The 22,292-nt window shown below is 42.9% G+C and overlaps 1 protein-coding gene across 1 annotated transcript in view; it reads left to right on the top strand.

The window, feature by feature from the left end:
* The first annotated feature begins 352 nt into the window (after positions 1–352).
* ASTN1 (astrotactin 1) overlaps positions 353–22,292 on the top strand; it is a 303,213-nt gene continuing 281,273 nt past the window's right edge. Inside the window, 1 exon segment of the mRNA XM_030302950.1 lies at positions 353–635. Within this exon segment, the coding sequence (XP_030158810.1) occupies positions 353–635 (283 nt within the window).

Raw genomic sequence — 22,292 nt, 5'->3', positions numbered from 1 at the left:
GCGAAGGAGGAGAAAGGCGGCAGCACCGGCAGCCTGCTGGGGGCTGACCTGATTCCCTAGAATCCTCAGCTCCCTTCCTCTCTCCTCCGACGTCCTTCCTTCCCTTCTCTCCTCCTTCCCCCCCTTCCCTTCCCCAGCGAAGCAGCTGCGAGGAACAAAGAGCGCGGGCGCTCCGGGCAGCAGCGCGCAAGCCCCGCGCACGGCGCGCGGCGTCTGGCTCCGCGGAGCTGGGCTCTCCCGGCTCCACGTCCCTCCGCAGCCTCCCCCGCCTCCCGCGCTCGCTCGCTCGCTCCCGCCCGCTCGCCGCCTCCCCCACCTTCGCGGCGCCGGAGGAAGGCGGCCGGGGCTCAAGATGGCTTTAGCCGGGCTCTGCGCCCTGCTCGCCTGCTGCTGGGGGCCGGCGGCGGTGCTGGCCACGGCCGCCGGCGACGTGGACCCATCCAAGGAGCTGGAGTGCAAGCTCAAGAGCATCACGGTGTCGGCGCTGCCCTTCCTGCGCGAGAACGACCTGAGCATCATGCACAGCCCCTCGGCCTCCGAGCCCAAGCTCCTCTTCTCGGTGCGCAACGACTTCCCGGGAGAAATGGTCGTGGTGGACGACCTGGAAAACACGGAGCTGCCCTACTTCGTGCTGGGTGAGTCCCGGGGGAGGTCGAGGCGGCCCGAGGCGCGGCCCGGCGCCCCCACCCCCCACCTCCCCTAGCTCCACACACCCACTAGCCGCCGACCTCCCCTCCCCCACAGCTACCTCCTGGATCCGCCCCGCGCCCGGCCCGCCCTCCACACCCACCTGCCGGCCGGCGCCTCCGTGCCCCCGGCTTCTCCCCGCTTCCGACCTGGACGCCGGGCCCTCGACCTCTCCGCGGCCGCCCTGCCCCACGGAAGCGGGTTGCAGGGGTCTCTCTGAAACCTTTCCCGGCCCTGACCTCCCCGCTTTCCTTCAGGAGCAGACTGACAGAGGACTTCTTGGAGGCTACCAGCTCCACTCCCATAAGCCCTTCTCCCCACTCTCTGGCCACATGCTCAGTTCTTGGCTTCACACCCCCCCCCCCCGACACCTACGGCATTTCCTGGGGGGAGTTAGAAACAGGTATCTGGCCCCCACCTTGGCAGGCGTGTGCAGGCCGGATTGCACCGGCTGGATCTCTAGGCTGCACCCTCTGAGAGGGTTCTTTATCTTTCACCAGATTACTGACACTCTTTCTGGCCTTCCTTCAGAACACTCAAGTTTCCTCTACCCCTGATGTCCATCCTGGCAAGTCCTCCCTCGGTGCCTACGTACAACAGTGTCCTCATCCAGCCACCTCCACATGTCCATGTCACATCCCAATTCCTCGCATAGAGAAATCATCCGACTGTAGTCTCTTAATGTTGGCATCTTCTTTGTTCCCAGTGCTACCTTAGGTAGGCATAGACGTTCCTGCACCCAGAATGATCTCCCTGGGTAAGAGCTCTCCCTTCCTTCCTTTGTTTACATCTCTCTCCCAGTACCCCTATTTTAATTTTCTTAGGCCACAAAACTCCTTCAGATCCTGGAACCTCTACGTCCTTTCTGATTCACCTCTTTTTCACTACCAGGCTGCAAAGATATTGTGGTCCTGCTCCAGCATCTTGCAAAGCACCACAGGTTCATGTGACTTCATTAACCAAAATTTCCTTTCCTACTCCCTGTGCAGATGTATGTCTCCCCTGCTGTGCAGGCCCACCATGCAGTCCATTTCTTTAGTGATGCTCTAAATCATCCTTCTTTTGCCCAGGCAAGAATTCAGAGATAACCCAATTCAAAGTTCGTCTTTAGATCCAAAAACTGAAAAACAATGAAACCGTCCAGGAGGCTGTTGCGTCTACTTAATGTACTACCAGCTGGAGTTCACTTTGTAGGAACATGGCTTCCCGATGGCCATACGTAGGTGACAGCCACATGTGGAATGTCATCTAACATCTCCCTCATGCTCTTTATTCGCCAGAGAGCTCTTCATAGTGAAAGCGTTAAGAAGTGGGTGAGTAAACCTCCCACTCTCCAACCCGCACAGAAAAGCAATTTCAGAAATTGCCCGATCCTTTGAAAAGTTGGTTTGCGTTTCCCAGAGTGCAGCTTAGTTGACCCCATTAAGTCCAGCCTACACTCTGGATGGCATTATTTATTTTTGCATTAAAGACATACCAATAACGTAATAAAAGCTGGGGGCTGGCTGGGAATGGGGACACTGGGGATATGCTACTCATTAAAATGTACAAAAAATTGCCGGGTTATTCAGTGGTTGTAAATTTTGTGTGGAAGTCATGCTGATGTGCAAGTACAATCTGTTCATCATAATATCCAAGAATGAGTGTAGGGAATTCTGTGTTTCTAAAGAGCCCTGTTTTGGGCTCTACAATCAGTGTTTACTGTGCATGCGGAGGGCTGTGTGTGGTGCATAAAAAACGGGAAACTGGACTAGCAGTTCCTCAAAATTTTCATGTCCTTTTTTTGCAGAATCCCAAAGCCAGGGCCTAAAGCCTGCTGGGATCCAGTGTGCACAGCGAAAGACCAGATGTTAAAGAATGGGGTTTCTGCACCTCCATGCAAAGCTGCCCACCGCAGCACCCTGCTGGAGTTGCTATGGTAACCTCCTGCAACTTGGCATTTACATATAGGAACAGACACTCCCTCACTTCATGGCCAGATGCATTTCCTAAATGCATTGATTGTGTCTCCCCCTTCCCCCTGTCAGTGGGGGCATGTTCAGAACCAGAGATGTACTGATGCCTATCCCTTCTGGCCCAGTATTCCCAGGGGGAATAGGAGTGACTGTCAGCTTGTGTAAGGGAGCAGAGCTAGTCCAGGTTCATGGAGGAAAGACTCAAGTGTATAGTTGCTCTTGAAGTTAAGTTTTGTGGTCCTGGATTCTGTCGCTCGTGGCCAATAGTAAGGGCTGTAGTGACTTTGGTTTCGAGCTTCCCCTACTCTTATCTCTGGAACTGAAGTGTGCTTAAGCCATCCTCTAGAGGAATACGAATTCACTAGTCCTGGGAAATTACTGATTGTTCACTTGCTCAGCACTGGTAGGCATTATTAGGATAGACAAGTGAAAAAAATAATAATAAAAGGCCCCTGCCCTTGGATTCTCTCTAGTCAGGGAAAACAGACTGAAATACCTGTAAGAATTGGAAGAAATAACACTTGATCGTGTGGTATGGGTGTTAAGGGGCGTGGGAATGCTGGGGAAGGAACTACTTGCATGGTAAGAGCAGACTCCGTGGATGACATGGGCTTCATTAGCGACCTTGACCCAAATCAGGTCCTTTGATTTCCTTTTGTCTCCAGGATCAAGTCCTGTTTTTTTTTTCAGTGAGGCAAACAAGACTATGTTCTGACTCCAGCCAACGTCTCCAGCCTCACGTCCCTGCAAGACTTTGCATATGCTGTTCCTTCTACCTGGAATGCGCTTTCCCCCTTCTCTACTTGGCACCCATCTGTTCTTCCTTTTAAACCATGCACACTTGTTCACCTCTCTAGGAAGCTTTACCCATCCCCCAAGGCACATGCGTGTATCCCACTTCCGTCCTCTTTGTGCGGATTTAAAAAGTCAAAACACGAACGAACAAGATTAAAGATGGATTCAATTTGGCTTGGCCAAGGGGAAGGTGAAGCCATCTCAGCAGCGGGTGGTGATGAACAGGAATACGGGATGGCCCGCGTGTGGTGCAGTACTGGGATCGCCCTTGTGGGAGGAGAGTCTTCGGGACGGTGTGCGGCTCGAGAGAGTGGAGCGTAGCTCTCCGCTTAGAAGCCAGGCAGTGCAGGGCTGATTTGACATAGAAGGTTGTGAAGCCTGACTCCCGGCAGCTACCTCAGCCAGCAATGCTGTGGGTTTTGCTTGTAGAATGGGTCATCCTGTGGGGCAGTGTTGGGGGGTGGGGTGGGGTAGCGGGAGCTCTTGTTGTCCAAAGTGAGTTTGCAGATGGTGCAAGGGCCACGTGTAACTTTCAGTTGTGCTTTGTTTGGCTACGTGTAATTTTAAAATGCTTTGAATCGGAATGTTTTTAGTCAAGGCCTGCCATCTCTAGATTGTCATGCTTCCCTTTTCTTTATGGTATTTATCTAGCAACTCTAAGCCAGGCAGTCTAAACCTGCTTTCAGAAATGTTGGGGAAACTCTATAATGTTCCAAAGTAAAGACAGTTTCCAATTTAAGATCTTTAGATGCATAGACCTGTGGACTAAAAAGAGGCTATAAAATAACCATAGGCTTTTTTGTTTGTTTGTTTTTTGGAGGGGCATGGGTCTTAGGTATTGCAATCCAGGAGATAGAGTCCATGGAAAAAGAAAGTATGCTCAAATTGCAAGCAGAGAGTGCAGGTTTGTAAAAGCAAAACCCACATGGTGATGAAACTTGTTTTGAAAGAATTATGATTGGTGCTGACAGAGTTAACCCAGAGGCTACAGGGTTGGCTATTAAGCTAACAGGTGTTACGTTGGATTTCAGTCCAAAGTAGAAAGGTATGTTCCAGGAGGTGGTCCAGTTGTAATGGACAGGTTGCAATTGATGAACTCAAAAGTTCGTGGTGTTCTAGAGAATTGAAACAGGAGAAGTGAGAGGGCCCTGCTTCGTCAGTATCCTCCCCACCCTATTTTGTTTGGACACTCTGTTAGCAATGTGTATTTCACGTTGGAAGTTTCTTTAAAAGGCCTTATTACTCTCTCAGGAGAAGATAAAATCATGAAAATTTCCTATCTCAACTAAAATTCTGTATCCGAGCTCTTAAGACCGTAGACCTTCTTGCTTTGGAGGTATGTCTGATTTTGACACAGTTGCTTAACCTGCATTGAAGTGTGGTCTTCTGTGCTGTGAACAGATTTATCAGTCTCACTACTGTTGAGGGGTGCTCCTGTGTTTCAGACCCAAAGATTGAGCTCGTGCATGTGTGAAACTTAGCGAAGAAGGCTGTTTCTCCTGAGCCTTGGTGTTTAGTTTTAGCTGCCATGGCTTTTGATAGAAGAAGGTACTCCCAAAGATAAATCAATCAGCCTGCAGAGATGTAGTGCGTTCCCACATGCAAGGTGCAGTTTAAACTGTCTGGAACAGTCCAGTGTGGTGGTTAAAAGAACAAGCTTTGAAGACAGATCTGGTGTCAACTCCTGGCTTTTCACTTCTTCCAACAGTGGAGAAAAGTAAGGATCAGAGAGGTTAAATAACTCACTCAGGGTCGCAAAGCTCACAATTGATGGATCCATTACTTGAACTCAGGTCGATATGACATTTAAACCTTTCTCTTAGTGGCGATTTTATGCCTTAAAATTTTTCAAAATCTGTTCTTTTTCATGATTGGATAAAAGAAGGCTCGTCAATGGTGTAGGATAGGGAAAGTACACTAACCTACTTTGTACGGAAGAATCCTTCATGACGTCTACGTAAATACCTTTTGAATATCCTTGCCCATTGAGTGATTTCTCACCCAAGCCTTAATGCGGAAGAGAGTGAACTTCATCAACAAATATTTGCCTTAGCAGGTATACTTACTCACCGAAGCAGAGATGGGGATTCTTGTTTCATTTATAGTGTCCAGGTTTGGGGAGCCATGTTCCATGATGTGTACAGACGGCACCCTCTGTGGTGATGAACGATGTAGGATCTGTGGGGATGAAGATAACCTGTCCAGTGCTCTTCTTACAAAGACCCCGCAGAAATGCAAACTGGGAATCCCAGAGAGACGGCTCCACGGATAGATGGAGCCATCCAGAAGGTTTTAGCTCCTTGTCCCAGGCCACTGCCCTTTGTATCAAGTAGCCTTGTGCTTTGAATCCACTGTCAGGGCTCCATGGAGCTGCTCGATTAGCAGTTACTGAGCTTTTTTTTTTTTAATTTTTAAAAAATGTTTTCTTATTTTTGAGAGAGAGAGTGTGAGTGGGGGAGGGGCAGAGAGAGAGGGGAGACACAGAATCCCAAGCAGGCTCCAGGCTCCGAGCTGTCAGCACGGAGCCCAATGGCGGGGCTTGAACTCACGAACCGTGAGATCATGACCCCAGCTGAAGTCGGATGCTTACCAACTGAGCCATCCAGGCGCCCTTTACTGAGCTTTTTAATTGGCTTCCAGTGTGATAGTGGGCACAATTTTCTACCTTTCTGCAAAAGTTGAGCTTTGCTTGTTAGGAAACAACCGTACATTTTTTTTTTCACTCGTCCGTCCAATTCTCCACTTGAGAAGAAACTTTAAAATTTCTTGTCCTTCCTTTTACTCTCTGTTACAGTCAGCTGCTTAGGTTAACAGTAAATAAATTTATATACAGTAACAGCCCATCTAAGACACCAGGAGGATGAATGGTAGCAATCTGAAAGTAGGGTCTCCTATACTTACATAACTCAAAGCAGAAGAATGCACTAATTTACAGTATTGAGAGGATTATTATTTATAGTTTGTCTACAGAAATGTAGATTTTTACATCAAAGGCATTTTGAATGCCAGGGTGATGAATTTTACAACACTTCAGATGCTCTTGTAGATATACTGATAGGTTTGAATTCAAGTCATTGGAGTTTTTGAAGGAAAAAATGAAATACGAGTTTAATTTCTTTATAGTTTTTTGGAGTGAAGATTGAGGTCTTGTTTTATAGAACATATATATATATATATATATATATATATATATATATGTATGTATTTGGAGGGAGTTTTTTTGAGGGTGGAAATGCAATTAAACCCAAAAGGCTCGAAGTTTCTCAGATTAACGTCAGTTTATGGGCACAGAACTTGACTTCCTTTCAGCGGGGACACGTCCCATCTTTATTTCTCCACTTTCACACTGAGTTGAAATAGATGCACACAAATGGCAGAAAAAAGCTCTTTTATTTAAGCAAGTTAATCTCTCAGGACAAGTTAAGGCCTCTGGTAATTTCTAATGTACCACAACTTGTCATCTATCATCATTCTTTTTATTATAAGTATGTAATAGTCATTAACTTATTTTTTTAAATTGCATACAATTTAAAATTTTGAGACAACACGATGAAGCGCCTCTGTTGATTCCTGGGTTTCCAAGGAACAAAATTTGTACAAATTAAACTGTTGCTGATAGTTGTCTAAATTGATATACGTAATGATGTGTACGTCATTATATAAAACTGTTTTTATAAAACAGTTTGGTATCACATGGTAAAGTTGAGAACATGCACGTCTCACAATCCAGCATTTCTACTTCCAGGTATTTACTACACAGGAATTTTTATATGTATACTGTTGACCTTAAAATAAAAGTTCTTGTGGTGCCTGGGTGGTGCAGTCGGTTAAGTATCCGGCTTCGGCTCAGGTCATGATCTCGCAGTTCGTGGGTTCGAGCCCCATGTTGGGCTCTGTGCTGACAGCTCAGAGCCTGGAGCCTGCTTTGGATTCTGTGTCTCCCTCTCTCTCTCTCTGCCCCTACCCTGCTTGCACTCTGTGCCTCTCTCAAAAATAAATAAGTATTAAAAATAAAGTTCTTTTACCAGCAGCAATGGGTTCATTTGAGAATGGCAGAGAATTCCAAATGAGGACATAGAAGCTATGGCAGAACCATAGGCAAGTCTAGCAAACAAAGGAGAGGAACATTATTTTATGGAGAAGACAGAGGAAGTTGAGAGGGGTTGTTTTGAATGACAGTCCGTTGGTGAAAAGCAAGAATTCAGGGTGATGATGATTTCTCATTGTCTGAGTTGCAGGGCTAGTGGACTTCTTGTAGAAGATTCAGCGTACATCTTTTCCTGTTGGGGCCTGTAAACTGATCGTTCTTTCCTATGAATGATTCTTCTGTTGGGGTTTGTGATTGATAGTTCTTCCTGTGATTGACATTGAGTGGTAGGGCTCCCCCTTCTAGCCTCCCCGGGTCACTTCAATGAGGTTTGCCTTTAGTAATTTTCACAATACACAGGAATGTTGTAGTAGCCTTGTTAGTCATAACAAAATCTGGAAGCAACCAGTGTCCATTAATAGGAAGCTAGAAGTATGGAGGTGTAACAGTCATCCAATGGAATGCTATCCAGCCATGAAAATGAATGAATTGCAGCCACATACACCAACATGGATGCATCTTACAACTGTAACGTTAAGTAAAAAATAAGCAACTAGCCGAAACATTCATACATCATATTGGGGCACCTGGGTGGCTCAGTTGGTTAAGCGTCTGACTCTTGGTTTCAGCTCAGGTCATGATCTCATGGTTCATGGGTTCGAGCCCTATATCAGGCTCTGTGCTGTCAGCACAGAAGATTCACTCTCTCGCTGTCTCTGCCCCTCCTCTGCTCTCTCTCTCTCTCAAATAAACATTAAAAACAAATACAGCACGGTCTCATTTATATAAAATTCAAAATAGCAACACATTATTTGAGGACATAAAGATATACATTTTTTATGAAAAGCAAAGAAACAAAACCCACAAAATAAAAGTTGGGTGTTATGTCTGGGGAAAGGGAAGATAATGTGAAGGCGGAGGGAAAGAAGAGGGGCTTCAGACATTCTGGCAGTGTTTCATTTTTGTTTTTTGTTCCTTGTTTAAAAATAAACTTACATTTTTTTTAGTGTTTATTTTTGAGAGAGAGAGCATGAGTGGATAAGGGAGGGGCAGAAAAAGAGAGAGAGACCGAGAGAGAGAGAGAGAGAGAGAGAATCACAAGCCGGCCCTGCACTGATAGTGCAGACGTGGGGCTCGATCTCACAAACCATGAAATCGTGACCTGAGCTGAAATGAAGAGTTGACACGTAACAGACTGAGCCCCCCCAGGCCCACCTAAAGTTAATTTTTTGTAGTAGTTCTAGATTTACAGAAAAATTGCAAAGATAGTACAGAGTTCTCATACCCCACATCCGTTTTCTCCTGTTAAATAACATCTTATGTTGGTATGATGTATTTATTGCAGTTAAAGAACCAATGTTGATATATTACTATTAAAGTCCATCCTTTGTGTAGATTTCCTTAGTTTTTACCTAATATCCCTTTTTTTCTTTCCCAAGATCTTAACCAGGACGCCATATTACATTGAGTCATCAAGTCTCCATATACTCTTCTTGGCTGTGGCGGTTTCTCAGACTTGTTTTTGATGATCTTACCAGTTTTTGATGACCTTAACAGTTTTGAGGAGTATTGGTCAGGTATTTTGCAGGGTGTTCCTCAACTGGGATTTGTTTGTTCAGGATGAGACTGGAACTGTGTGTTTTGGGGAGGAAGCCATTTTCGTCACATCGTGTCAAGGGCACATTCTGTCAATATGACTTAGCATTGTTGTTGTTGCCCTCTATCACCTGACTGAAGTAGAATTTGTCAGATTTCTCTACTGTAAGTTACTCTCTTTCCTCCCCTTTCCATGCTGTACTCTTTGAAGGAATTCACTGTGTGTAGTATATACTAAGAAGCCGGGGAGTTGTGGTCTACCATTTTGAGAGCTGAGAATCTACATAAATTATTTTGAATTATTGTACATGAGAGAATTGTCTCTTATCCCTCATTAATGTATTTATTTAATCATTTATTTATATCATATGGACTCACAAATACTTATTTTATACTTTGGGTTATAATCCAATACTGCTTTATTGATTTTATTGCTGAAATTGTTCCAGCTTTGGCTAATGGGAGCTCTTTCAGTTGGCTTCTGTGTGCCTTTGAGGTAACCTCATCAGTGTGGGCATTTGCTTTGTTTTTGTTTTTTGAGCACTTTGTTACTTTTTATCTCTTTCTGCTCCAGCTCATTTTGTGTATGCCTACTACGCCCTCTAGCCCCTGCCCCCAGAGTTCTAGAATCAGCTCTCTCTCTAATTAGCCCTGATTCTTCAAATTAGAGATTAGTATTAAACAAGATCTAGGCACTGTATTTATTTATTCTGGGGTATTGTAGCTTGTAGGATCTCAGCTGACAGAGCAAGGAAATAACATGTGTATATACTAACTCCTATGTACACACATATTTATAAATATTTCTATAAGTAACCATCTGTATCTTATTAAGCTAAGCATGAGTTCATGCTGATGTGTCTGGCTCTAACGCATTATCTAATCCATGGATCATTCTAGTCTCTTGCCTTTCTTTAGCACAGCCTAGCATTGAGAAATCTGGTTCTATCTTCCATCCATTTTTTTAATTGTTCACTTCCACTGTGCATCTGTGGCAGTATCAGAATTGTTTACCCATACCCCAGTGGGGACAAACTTGATCAATTAGAGTATAATTCTTACATACAGCATCTTTTGTCTTTAGTCTTAAAAGACCAGCCGAAGGTATGTAAGTCAGGATGCCCCCTCCCCCCTTTGTGAGGTTGTTTCATATATTTTTGATAGAATTAGAGTTCTGCCTCATTCTACATTCCATCCCAGGATCACCCAGCCTCCTAAATGATTTTTCTTTTAATTTGCATGCATTGAGAGGGGCTCTTTGTGCTCTAAAATTTTGTGGGTTTTTAACAAACGAAATGCATACTATCAAATATCTGCAATTCTAGGATCCCACATAATAGTTTTAATGCCCTACACAATCCCCTGCCCTTCACCTATTCAACCTTCTCTTCATTACGTCCAAACTCTGGCAACCACAGATCTTTGCTGTCACTATAGTTCTGCCTTTTTCAGAATGTTATAGAATTATAATCATACAGTATGTACCCTTTGCAGATTTGCCTCTTTTCATTTAGCATTATGCATTTAAGATTCATCCACATCGATTTTTTTTGGCTTGATAGCTCATTCATTGTTATTGTTGAATAATATTCCATTGTATGAATATACCACAGTTTGTATCCATTTACCTGTTGAAGAATATTTTGTTGCTTCTAGTCTTGGGCAATTAGGAATACAAATGCTGTTAATATTAGCATATGCGGTTTTGTGTGTTCTCTTTTTGTTTTTGTAATTTCAGTGCAGAGGTTTGAGTTAATCATACTCCTCAGTTCACAATACATTTTGTCATAGGCCTATGAAAACCCTCCTTCTTCCAGTGGTTCATATATTTGGCTCTTTGTTTCTCTTTATCACTGCTCCCAATTCCCACCTACCCTTCCTCACAGGCAAGCACTCTAATTTTCCTAATGTTTATCTTTTGGTGGGGGGTAGGGCTATATCTTCTTGCAAAATGTGAGTAGTTGTTTTGTGTTCCTGCATTTGTGACTTAACTAAATGGTGATGTAATATAATGACATTCTGATTCTTACTCTTTGCGCTCAGCACTTTGTTTTGAAGATGTCCTCATGTCACTAGGTGCAGATAGAGCCCAACACTGTCTAACTGAGCTTTCCATAATAATGAGAATGTTGTACATATGCCTTGTGCAATATGGTAATCCCGAGCCGCACGTGGCTCTTCAGCACCTGAAATGCAGCTGGTGGGACTGAGCAGCTGAATGTTTTACTTTTTAAAAATTTTCATTAATTTGCATTTGAAGAACCTCACGTGGCTCGTGACTACCATATCGAATAGTACGTTTATAGTACGTTATAGTGCGTATACATTATGGTGCATGTAACACGTATATTACATGTGATATATGCAGTATTATCTATTTTGTACATACTATAGAATATACATAGGTAGTAGATATAACTATATAGTATATACAGTGTATGTGTGTGTAATTCTACATACAATACGTATATAGAACACTTCCATCATCATCGCAGAAAGGTTTATCGGACAGTACAGGTGTAGCCCAATGGTTCTCATTGCTGCAGAGGACTCCATGACAGGTATCCATCACATCTTGCCAGTCCCCTCAGTGATGGACACTGGGTCGCCTCCAGCTCTTCATCCCCATAAATAATGCTGCATGTGTCATCTTTGTGCATCTTCCCTCAAGGACTGTTGTTAAAATTTCTCTGGGATGTGTAAGCGGGAGTGGAATCACTGACTCATAAAGATTATGTATATTTAATTTGACTAAATACTGTCAGATTGTGCTCAGAATGGCTGTACCAGTCTGCACACTCATCAGTAGTATTTGAGGGCCACTATACCCCCATACCCCCACCAACACTTGTCTTTATCCAGTGTTCTCAAATTTGTCAGTTTGCTAAGTGTGAAGTGATCTGTCGTTACTTCATATTTTTAGAAGCACTTTAAACACTAAGGAGATTATCCCTTTGACTGTAATTGAAGTTACAAATAAAATTTTTTCTCAGATCAAGAGATTAATGTCTCTTGATTTTGCCCATGTTTTTGTTTAGTTGGCTGGTTTTCCAACAGCTTTTGAATTTTTTGTAAGTTACTATTTATTTTTGGCTTTCACACCTTAAGTCTCAGTCGGGAAGTTCTTCCTCACTTTAAGATAATAAAATGATTCATCATTTTTTCTCCTTATATTCTACTGGTTTCATTCTTTGCATTTAAATATTTCATATATTTTGAACATTCTAACATATTCTGTGAGACATAACCTTATCCAGATGTACTGTGGGAAGTACCAAATTTAGCTCTCCAGATGGTTACTCAGATGTCTCAGTACCATTTATTAAATAGTTTGTGATTTCCCCTTTGATTAGAGGTGTCATCTTTATAACATGCTGAATTCCTTAATACATTTAGGTCTATCTGAACTTCTGTTCTATTACTGCGTGTGTGTGTGTGTGTGTGTGTGTGTGTGTGTGTATGTATGTATGTGTGTGTGTGTGTGTGTGTGTATACGTGCCTATCCATGTTTTAATTATTGAAGCTTTACAGTATATTGTAGTATGTTTTAATGTTCTGTAGGATTAGTCACCCTCTGCTAGTATTCTTTTTCAGAGTTTTCCTAGCCACTTTTTTTTCATGTAAACTTTCATGGGTGCCGGGGTGGCTCAGTTGGTTGAACGTCCGACTCTTGATCTCAGCTCCGGTCTTGATTTCAGGGTTGTGAGTTTGAGCCCTGCATTGGGCTCCATGCTGGGTGTGAAGTGTATCTGAAACAAATAGACACTTTCAAAGAAGCTTGTTCGGTTCCTGAAGAAAAAAAAAAACCAGGAAAAATAAAAGCTAGGTATTTTTGTTTGAGATCTTGTTAAAATTTTTAACTAACTTATTTAGGGAGATTAAATCCTTACGATGTTGAGTTTTTCTGTTTAAGAACTTGGTATATTTGCATTTGGTTGGGACTTCTGGTCTGCCCTCTAGTAGGGTTTTCAAGGTTTTTCTTTCTTGTCATAAAGTTCTTGTACATTTCTTGTTGGATTTACTTCTAGGTATTTTGTCTTTCTGTAATCTTGCAAAAGGAGTATTTTGTATATACCTATGTAGTATATGTATTATGAATTGTGCATATATATATATATCTTCTAAATGATTACAGTTTGTGTATATCAAAGATACCGATATTCATGTGTTAATTTTCAACTGCCGCTACCTTACTAAATTCTTTAGCTATTCTTGTGTTTCAGTTGGTTCTCTTGCGTATTTTAGTTAGGCAGACATCTAGGCAAATATTGATCTTTGTATATTGTCCCCTCAAATTTTTATTTCTTTGGTTTCATTTTCTTGCCTGATTACACTAGTAGTAATTACAATACAATGTCAAATAAAAATATGATATAATTTCTTGTCTTTTCCTGACTTTAATGGTAGCAGCTGTCTTGCCATTATGGTAATTGCTTTTCTGTTAAGATAGATAAACGTTATCATGTTAAAGAGGAATTGAGTGTTTCTTTCTTTGTTGAGAATGATTTTTTAAAAATACTAAAATTTCTTTAGTATTTATAATCATGTGATTTTTCTCCTTAGATTAATTAAAAGGATGAATTATATAAGTGGATTTTTTAATATTGAACTATCCTTGCATTCCTGAAATAATCTTCACTTGGTAAATAGTGAGTGGTTTTTTTCCTTTAATATGTTGTTGGAGTCTGTTTGCTAATATGTATTAGGGGTTTTTCTGCACCAGTATTCCTAAGTGAAGTTAGCCTCACATTTTCTTTGTGTATTCTTTGCTAAGATCTGGTATCAATTTTACATTTACTGTATAAAATAATTTTTAACTTTTCCTTCTTTATTTGCTCTAGAGCAATTTATATAACATTCAAATGATCTGTAAAGCCTATAGTCTTAGCCACTGTCCTACACAGTGTGGTAAATGCAATGACTTGAGTTAAGAACTGATTGCTTTGTTAGTCAGTAATGAACAACTAAATCAGACAGGATAGTAGGAAATTCTTTCCAGAGAAAATGTTCTAAATGGAAGTTAAAGGATAGTGGGATTTAATCTGGCAACTATGAGGATTCTAAGTTTTCAGAAGAAGTTACGAGCTGTAGCCTAAGGGAACAGGAAGTAGAAAGTGTAGAAACCAAAATGAGTGAAAAGAAGTGCAGTTTAGAAATATTTAAGTGCCCTCTTTGGGATCTGTGTGAGAAGTTGACAGCCTTTGGTTGAGTGGGCGTGAAGCTAAGGATAGAAACCGGAGAAGTGCCCAGAGAGACTCTTTCATTGCTGCCGGCTTCTAGGTGGCTTTTGTAATTCTAAATAGTGAGAGAATACTTTTAGTGACTATACCACACCATGTAACTTCATGAGGCAGCATTTCCAGTAAAACCTGTGTACATACAGTGTCCTCTGGAGACGTGCAGTGCGAGTCTGGGCACATCTAATGGCCTGCACTGGTGGCTTCAGACTGTCCTGTTCTCCCCTGTATGTCTACTTTTCTCCCAAATGTTGGGAATTAAAATTCTCCTGCTCATTTTTCCCTCTTATAGTCTCACCCTGTGCCTTGGACTTACTCTCTTTCTTATGTCCCCCCTCCTGTGTTTCCCAGTGTCTTCTGGATGGCTCTTTTCAGTCTAGCACTAGTCAGAATGCAACCTGGAAGGGTGCAGAGGCAAAGAGCGGCTACTTGATTGAGAAGTGTCCTCTGAATGCCTTCTCAGAATGTTGTCTAAGCACGTAGGAGGGATGGCCGTGCCCTGCTTTCTTCACTGATGCTTCCATACCAGGTGTTCTTAGCCTCAGCATCATGAATGGGCTCCTGAGTCCATTAAGTAGAAGATTTGTGTGTTAAGTGCAGTTTCCTGGAAGGAGAGTCCATAGCTTAATCGGATTTTTAAGGGGGTCCTCTAAGTTGGAAAGAGGTTAATCTTCTGGAACAATGAGCCCTCTAAAAATAACTTAAAGAGGAAGAGTTTATTCTCTCTCAGATGACCGTCCCAAGAGACGTGGTGCAGTTTGGAAGGGCAGCTCCACTCCACGCACTTTTTCAGCACTCCGCGGTCCTTCCGTCTTGCTGTTCTGCCTCCCCGCCAGGTCATCATCCTCTTGTGCATGGACAAGCAGGTTGACCAGCACCTGTTTGTACTTCTAGGAAGGAAGAAGGCAGAAGTACAGGATGACGATATTCTTTTTGTTTCAACAAGTGAGACACACATTGTACATATATATACATCTACTCCCATGCCCTTGTGAGAACTTTGTCACCTTCCCTAAGTCCAGGCAGGTGGTGCTGGGAAATGCAGTCTTAGCTAGGTGGCCACGTGCTCAGCTTCAATTCTTTGTTGTTGTTGTTGCAATATGTTTGACATTTTTATTTTATTTTATTTATTTTTATTTTTTTATTATGCATATAATTTGTTGTCAAATTGGGTTACATACAACACCCAGTGCTCATCCTCAATGCCCGTCACCCATTTTCCCCTCTCCCCCACTCCCCCACCCACCCTTAGTTTGTTCTCTGTATTTAATAGTCTCTTGTGGTTTGCCTCCCTCCCTCTCTGTTTGTATCTATTTTTTTCCCTTACCTTCCCCCATGGTCTTCTGTTCAGTTTTTTCAGTATCCTCATATGAGTGAAAACATATGATATCTGTCCTTCTCTGACTGACTTATTTCACTCAGCATAATACCTTCCAGTTCCACCCACGTTGCTGCAAATGGCATGATTTCATTCTATCTCATTGCCAAGTGGTATTCCATTGAATATATAAACCACATCTTCTTTATCCATTCATCAGTTGGTGGGCATTTAGGCTCTTTCCATAATTTGGCTGTTGTTGAGAGTGCTGCTGTGAACACTGGGGTACACGTGCCCCTGTGCATCAGCACTCCTGTATCCTTTGGGTAAATTCCTACTAGTGCTATTGCTGGGTCATAGGGTAGCTCTATTTTTAATTTTTTGAGGAACCTCCAGACTGTTTTCCAGATAACCTGCACCAGTTTGCATTCCTACCAACAGTGCAAGAGGTCAACTTAAATTCTAAGCAGGGATAGAGAATAGGTGTTTTGGAAAAATAGCAGTCTCTGTCACAGGGACGTCAAAAAAGTTAAGACCCATCCTTCTAGACCCATACAATTCTGCTGTCCTTCCGGAAGATGCCTCCTTTTTGGAAGTACGCATCAGCAGCTTCATCACCTCCTGCCCCTCCTTGTCCTTATTCTTCGTACTGCCACTCTGTTTTTTTCTCTCTCTCTTGCCTCCTGCCTTTACCCAAGAACATTTCCTTAACTATATAGACCCCATCAACAAACCTATTCTTTTTTTTTTTTTTCAACGTTTTATTTATTTTTGGGACAGAGAGAGACAGAGCATGAACGGGGGAGGGGCAGAGAGAGAGGGAGACACAGAATCGGAAGCAGGCTCCAGGCTCTGAGCCATCAGCCCAGAGCCCGACGCGGGGCTCGAACTCACGGACCGTGAGATCGTGACCTGGCTGAAGTCGGACGCTTAACCGACTGCGCCACCCAGGCGCCCCTCAACAAACCTATTATTAAAGGGCAAGTTAGCAAATACTTTAGGCTTTTTGGCCCATATGGTCTCTGGTGCAACTACCTAACTGTATCTTTGTAGCAGAAAACCAGCTGTAGACAATGCAAAAATGAATGCGTGTGGTTGTTCCATCGAAGCTTCATTTTCAAAAATAGGCAAGTGGCCCATATGTCATAGGCTGCCAACCGCTGACGTGGACAACATATCCCATTTCCTACTTTGTAAATTCCTTGCCTTCTGGCACTTCATTGACCTTCAGAACCCCATTTTATTCACTTGTAACCGTGGCTACTAACCCCTTACCCCTAAAAGTCCTCCAGTTCTGAAACTGGTCAGCTCGTACCACAGATTCCTCTTTCCAGCGCTTTCCTTGAAATTCACCATTTCACTGATCCTTTTATTTTCCCCATGTCTATTAGAATGCTTCTGGCAACTCTTCCTTTTCCTGAAGTACCTTTTTTATTAGAATCCTCAATTTCATTGCTTCTTGTTATTGTATAGCATCTACTAGTAAATGTCTAAATTTAGATCAATTTCCCTATACGACATGCTTTACTTTGAGCCCTAGACTGAATGCCAAGATTTGTATGTAAATTCTCCCATTTGTCTCGATTGGTGGTTCCATAAATATCTGGATTCCAATTTTGATGTGGTCCTTAACATTGCTTATTAATTTTTTATTGTCCTTGATCAACCTCTCTTCTCATTGCCTTAAGTGACTATTTTAAAATCTTTAGTAGATAGTTAAGCTCACAACCTAATTTCCATATCTTTACACTTAGCATACAGCTTTGCCTCATACTTTACCCAATAAACAAATTGAGTCTGATGGTCAGGCATAGTTTCTGTACACCCCCTACTCTCAAACTTGCAGATATGCCTACACATTCATTCTTAGCTTCTCATTTCCATCTGCCAATATTTTTTCAAGTAGCTGCTAAGTATTAGTGATGATACTAGGCTCTCAGGATGCAAAATAGAAAAGACAGTTCTGTGTTCACAGAACAAAGAATTCTGCCTCTTCTGGGGCCTCACGTGTCTGTCATTCCTCTCTTCTAGATCTTTACTTTGTGTTGCCCGTTCCTTTTCTTGGATCTCTCTCTTCAGTCTATCCTGGTTTAAAAAAAAATTGTCTGTTCCCTAGTATACCCTCTTAGCAAGCCACCTGATCAGTCTCTCTCCCTGTTCAGAATGGCTTTTAGCTTCCTGACTGCTTCATTGCACTGAGATGCCATGTGAAATCCAGGGAACGCTCTCTGGCCCCATCTTAGTGACCCACTGCTGATGGCTCCTGCTGATCTTCCTTGAAATTGTCTCCTCCTTTTCTTGGGTAACACAAAACCTCTTTATAGGTGGGAAGGTACCTTGTAAAACTGAAAGAAAGCCAGTGTGGCCGGAGCATAAAAATGAAAGAGTCCTCCCCAAACCAGCTGGTGGCACTTTCAGAAGCTTTATTATTTTCCCATTTATAATATTATATTGACTTCCTGGACCTGCTGAAGAATGCTCACGATTCTTAGCAAGGTATGGAAGGCACTCCATGATTTGGTTCATACCTGTCAGGACCATGTCAGATCAAGCTCACATTAGTTTGGAATTTTTCCATTATGAGTAAGAGAAAACTGAACTTGAACTGAACTAATTGATACAGGGGATCCATAGGCTCAGGCCTGTGAAAGTGGTAATCAGGTGTACTGTTATCCGGGCTTCAACTTTGTGTCTCTGCAGTTCTCATGGCTTTGGCCTCCCGTGTGCATGGTCTGCATCCTTAGACTGGTAGTAAAATGGCGGCTATGGTTGCAGGCACCACCTCCATATGGAGTATGTCCAGAGGAAGAGTCAGGATCGCTTTGAGAGCTGGCACAAGCCTCCCCGCAGCCCCCTGCAAGCCCCTCCTTGCAGTTCACTGGGGTGAGTTGACTTAGGCCTGCCCATCCCTGGACCAATCTCTGTGCCCAGAACGATGCAATAATGGCTCAGCTTGGACTAGTCGGGGCTCATTCTTGGAGCCGAGGTCGTACTCCCGGGCTGCATGGGGAGAGGGAGTCACTTTAGTCCCTTCCACTTCCTGCTTGATGAATGCTGACCTGTTATTTTTCTTGTACCTCTACCTCCCTTTCCAGTTCCTTTCGTTCTTCCATATACATCGTAGATACGACGTCCTCTTCTGAGGGTTGTTTGCCTGCTGTGTTGTCTCCACGCATACCTCCCTAGTAATACTCCCTCAGTCTGAAATTATTTTCTTCCCCATTTGCCTATCCCATGAAAGAATAGGCTCCTCCCAGGCAGTGTCTTAATCATCTCTGTATCCTCAGCTTCCAGCACAGTGCTCACTTGTTTGGCATAGAGCACGTTCTTTGTGAAAACACGTTGAGCTTGGTTCCATTGACCTTCACCAGGCCAACTCCTGAGGAGCGTTGGCGTTTAGCTCAGTGTTTTATTTTATTTTATTTTTTGTTTATTTATTATTATTTTTTGAAATGGCCTTCATATTCAAGCCATTTAATATTTTTTTTAATGTTTTGTTTATTTTTAAGGCAGAGACAGAGTGCGAGAGGGGGAGGGGCACAGAGAGAGGGAGACACAGAATCCAAAGCAGGCTCCAGGCTCTGAGCTGTCAGAGCCCAACGCGGGGCTTGAACTCATGAACCATGAGATCATGACCTGAGCTGAAGTTGAATGCTTAACTGATTGAGCCACCTAGGTGCCTAGAGCTCAGTGGTTCTTAAAGTGTCCCACCGACCTTTCCATAGTTCGACGAGACCCCTTCCACAGGCTCTTTGAAGTGAAAACTGTTTTCTTCATAATATCAAGATTATCTTTATCTTTATCACGGGGTTGATATTTGCAAAAGCAGTGGTGGGAAAAACTGCAGGTGTCTTAGCAGGAATGCTCGCAGGGATGGCAAACCGTACAAGTATTCATTGAGTATTTCACCACACTCTCGCTTGTTCCACGAATCCACTTTTACTTGTGGATATCCTAGAATGAAGCAGTGTAAATGATTAATTTATTACATTTTGGCCCTCGAGCATGTGTCCTCTTCTGTTCTCACCTACAGAGTGGGAAGAAGCACACATACGACTTCTGCCTATAAACTCAAGTGCAGGTGTTTCAGTTGCAAGCTCAACTATCTGCTTTTGTCACATACCGTGATTTGTGCCTGACAGAACAAACGAGCTGTGTTTATTCAGACTTGGGAACTTGGCCGACATTTTCTTGAAAATGAACAAAGTGAGCTTGGAAAATGACAATATTTGTAGCGAATGATAAAATCCAAGCTTTCAAGAGGAAAAAAAAAAAGGAATATCATAACAACTTGTGAATGTCACAGCAAGCGTGACAGCTTTTCAGTACTTATAGACTTGACTCATGAGACTGGTAATGCTATTCATGAATGGGAGATTTTGCAGTTGTATAATGAACCATGGAAGATGTGTGGAAATCCATGAGCCAATATTTTTGAAGTGACCAGTGCATGACGTTTTAAAACTGTGCACGAGGGGCCCCTGGGTGGCTCAGTTGGTTGAGCATCTGACTCTTGATTTTGGCTCAGGTCATGATCCCAGGGTTATGCGATCGAGCCCCGTGTGGGGCTCCAGGCTGAGCATAGAGCCTGGTCAAGATTCTCTCCCTCTCCCTCTGTCCCTCCTTTCCCTCTCTCTCTAAAAACACCCAGAAAACAAACAAAAAACCCCCACAAAACTTCCAAAAACCACAAAGCTGTGCATGAGTAAAAAAGTACATTCAAATTTCAAGACGGATAATGGACTTTAACGAATATGTTCCATGTATGGTTTCTGTTTCCACATGGCCATTTGCCTTTAAGAAGTTAATACTTCCTGAGCTTTGGTATAGTATCAGAAAAGAATATCCACAGTTTTCTGAAATCGCTGTTAAAAGACTCCTCCCTTTTCAAAATTCATCTCTCTGTGAGGCAGGATTTTCTTCATATACTTCAGCCATAGTAATCTGTAGTATATTTAATGCAGAAGCAGGGATGAAAATCCAACTGTCTTTCTTTTTCTGATTCTTTAAAAAACGTAATTTATTGTCAAATTGGTTTCCCATACAACACCCAGGGCTTATCCCAACAAGTGCCCTCCTCCCTGCCCGTCACCCACTTTCCCCTCTCCCCCACCCTCCCATCTGCCCTTAGTTTGTTCTCAGTCCTTAAGAGTCTCTTATTCTAATTTTGTTTAATGTTTATTTATTTTTGAGAGAGAGACAGAGCGTGGGTGGGGGGAGGGGCAGAGAGAGAGGGAGACACAGAATCCAAAGCAGGCCCCAGGCTCTGAACTGTTAGCCCAGAGCCCGACGCGGGGCTTGAACTCCCGAACCATGAGATCATGACCTGAGCAGAAGTCAGATGCTTAATTGACTGAACCACCCAGGCACCCCCTAACTGTCTTGTATTTAAATAGCTGGATATTTAAAAGAATTTTGGAGAATTTTGGAAAGATAATGTCATTCCTCTCACTATTTCTTTTATCATAAAAAATATTGTTTTTTCCATAAAATATATGGTTTTTGTTAACATGTGGTGGCTTTCTTATTATTGTTTTTAAATGAATTAATAATTAGGGGCTTCCGGATGGCTCAGTCAGTTAAGCGTCTTATTTTTTTTTTTTTAAATATATTTTTTAATGTTCATTCATTTGAGAGAGAGAGAGAGGCAGGAGCAAAGAGAGAGAGGGAGACATGGAATCTGAAGCAAGCTCCAGGCTCTGAGCTGTCAGCACAGAGCCCAATGCGGGGTTTGAACTCATGACCTGTGCCAAAGTCTGACGTCTGACCAACTGAGTCACCCAGGTGCCCCAAGCGTCTTACTCTTGATATGGGCTCAGGTCGTGATCTCACAGTCATGAGATCCAGCCCCGTGTCAGGCTCTGTCTGCACGGAGTATGGAGCTTGCTTGGGATTCTCTCTCTCTCTCTTTCTGCCTCTCCCTCATTTGCTCATGCGCGCACAAGCATGCTCATGCCCTCTCCCTCGAAATAAATAAACACTAAACAAATAATTATTTATAACATTTCTCAGTTCTGGCTTCAGATAAATACCGCAAACTCTGATAGGCATAGCCCACATAGAACAACAAAAGCTCGTTGCGGTTCCCATAGTTTTTAAGAAGGAAAATTTCTTGCCATCAGCTCAGGGATCACACCACCCCATGAGGCTCCACTCCCTGCTCCTGACCTGTTTTGGTTTCAGCCCCAAGAGTACTTAATTAGTACGTATGTAGTCCAGTAATCTCACATAGAGAGTATCTTCCAGAATTTCTGAGACCGAGAAGCTGGAAAATGGCTCACCTAGCTCATGTGGCGCCTCAGCCAAGAGCTGCCCCTGATGTCCCACGTAGAGTTAATTATCTTCCACATGAATTGTGGGCTCTTGGTTTACGTCTGTTACAACACTTTGCAGGGAGCAACAGTAGTTTGTACGCCTGTTGTTCCTAGCCTGTGGTCTTAGTGCTGGCACGTCTCTGGTACATGGTTTTTGGTGAATGAACAGAAGAACAAACGAACGAATGAATGAATGGAGGTTCCTGGTCTCCTCGTTCTACTCTAGCTCGTTTTTGTTACCAAATTTTAATGTGTATTCTGTGCTTCCTCTGGAGGACAGTGCTTTATGGGATCATGACCTGT

Source organism: Lynx canadensis, chromosome F1, assembly GCF_007474595.2.
Source record: "Lynx canadensis isolate LIC74 chromosome F1, mLynCan4.pri.v2, whole genome shotgun sequence".
Lineage (NCBI taxonomy): Eukaryota > Metazoa > Chordata > Mammalia > Carnivora > Felidae > Lynx > Lynx canadensis.
The sequence above is the reverse complement of the archived record's forward strand: the minus strand, read 5'-3'. Positions and strand labels throughout refer to the sequence as shown.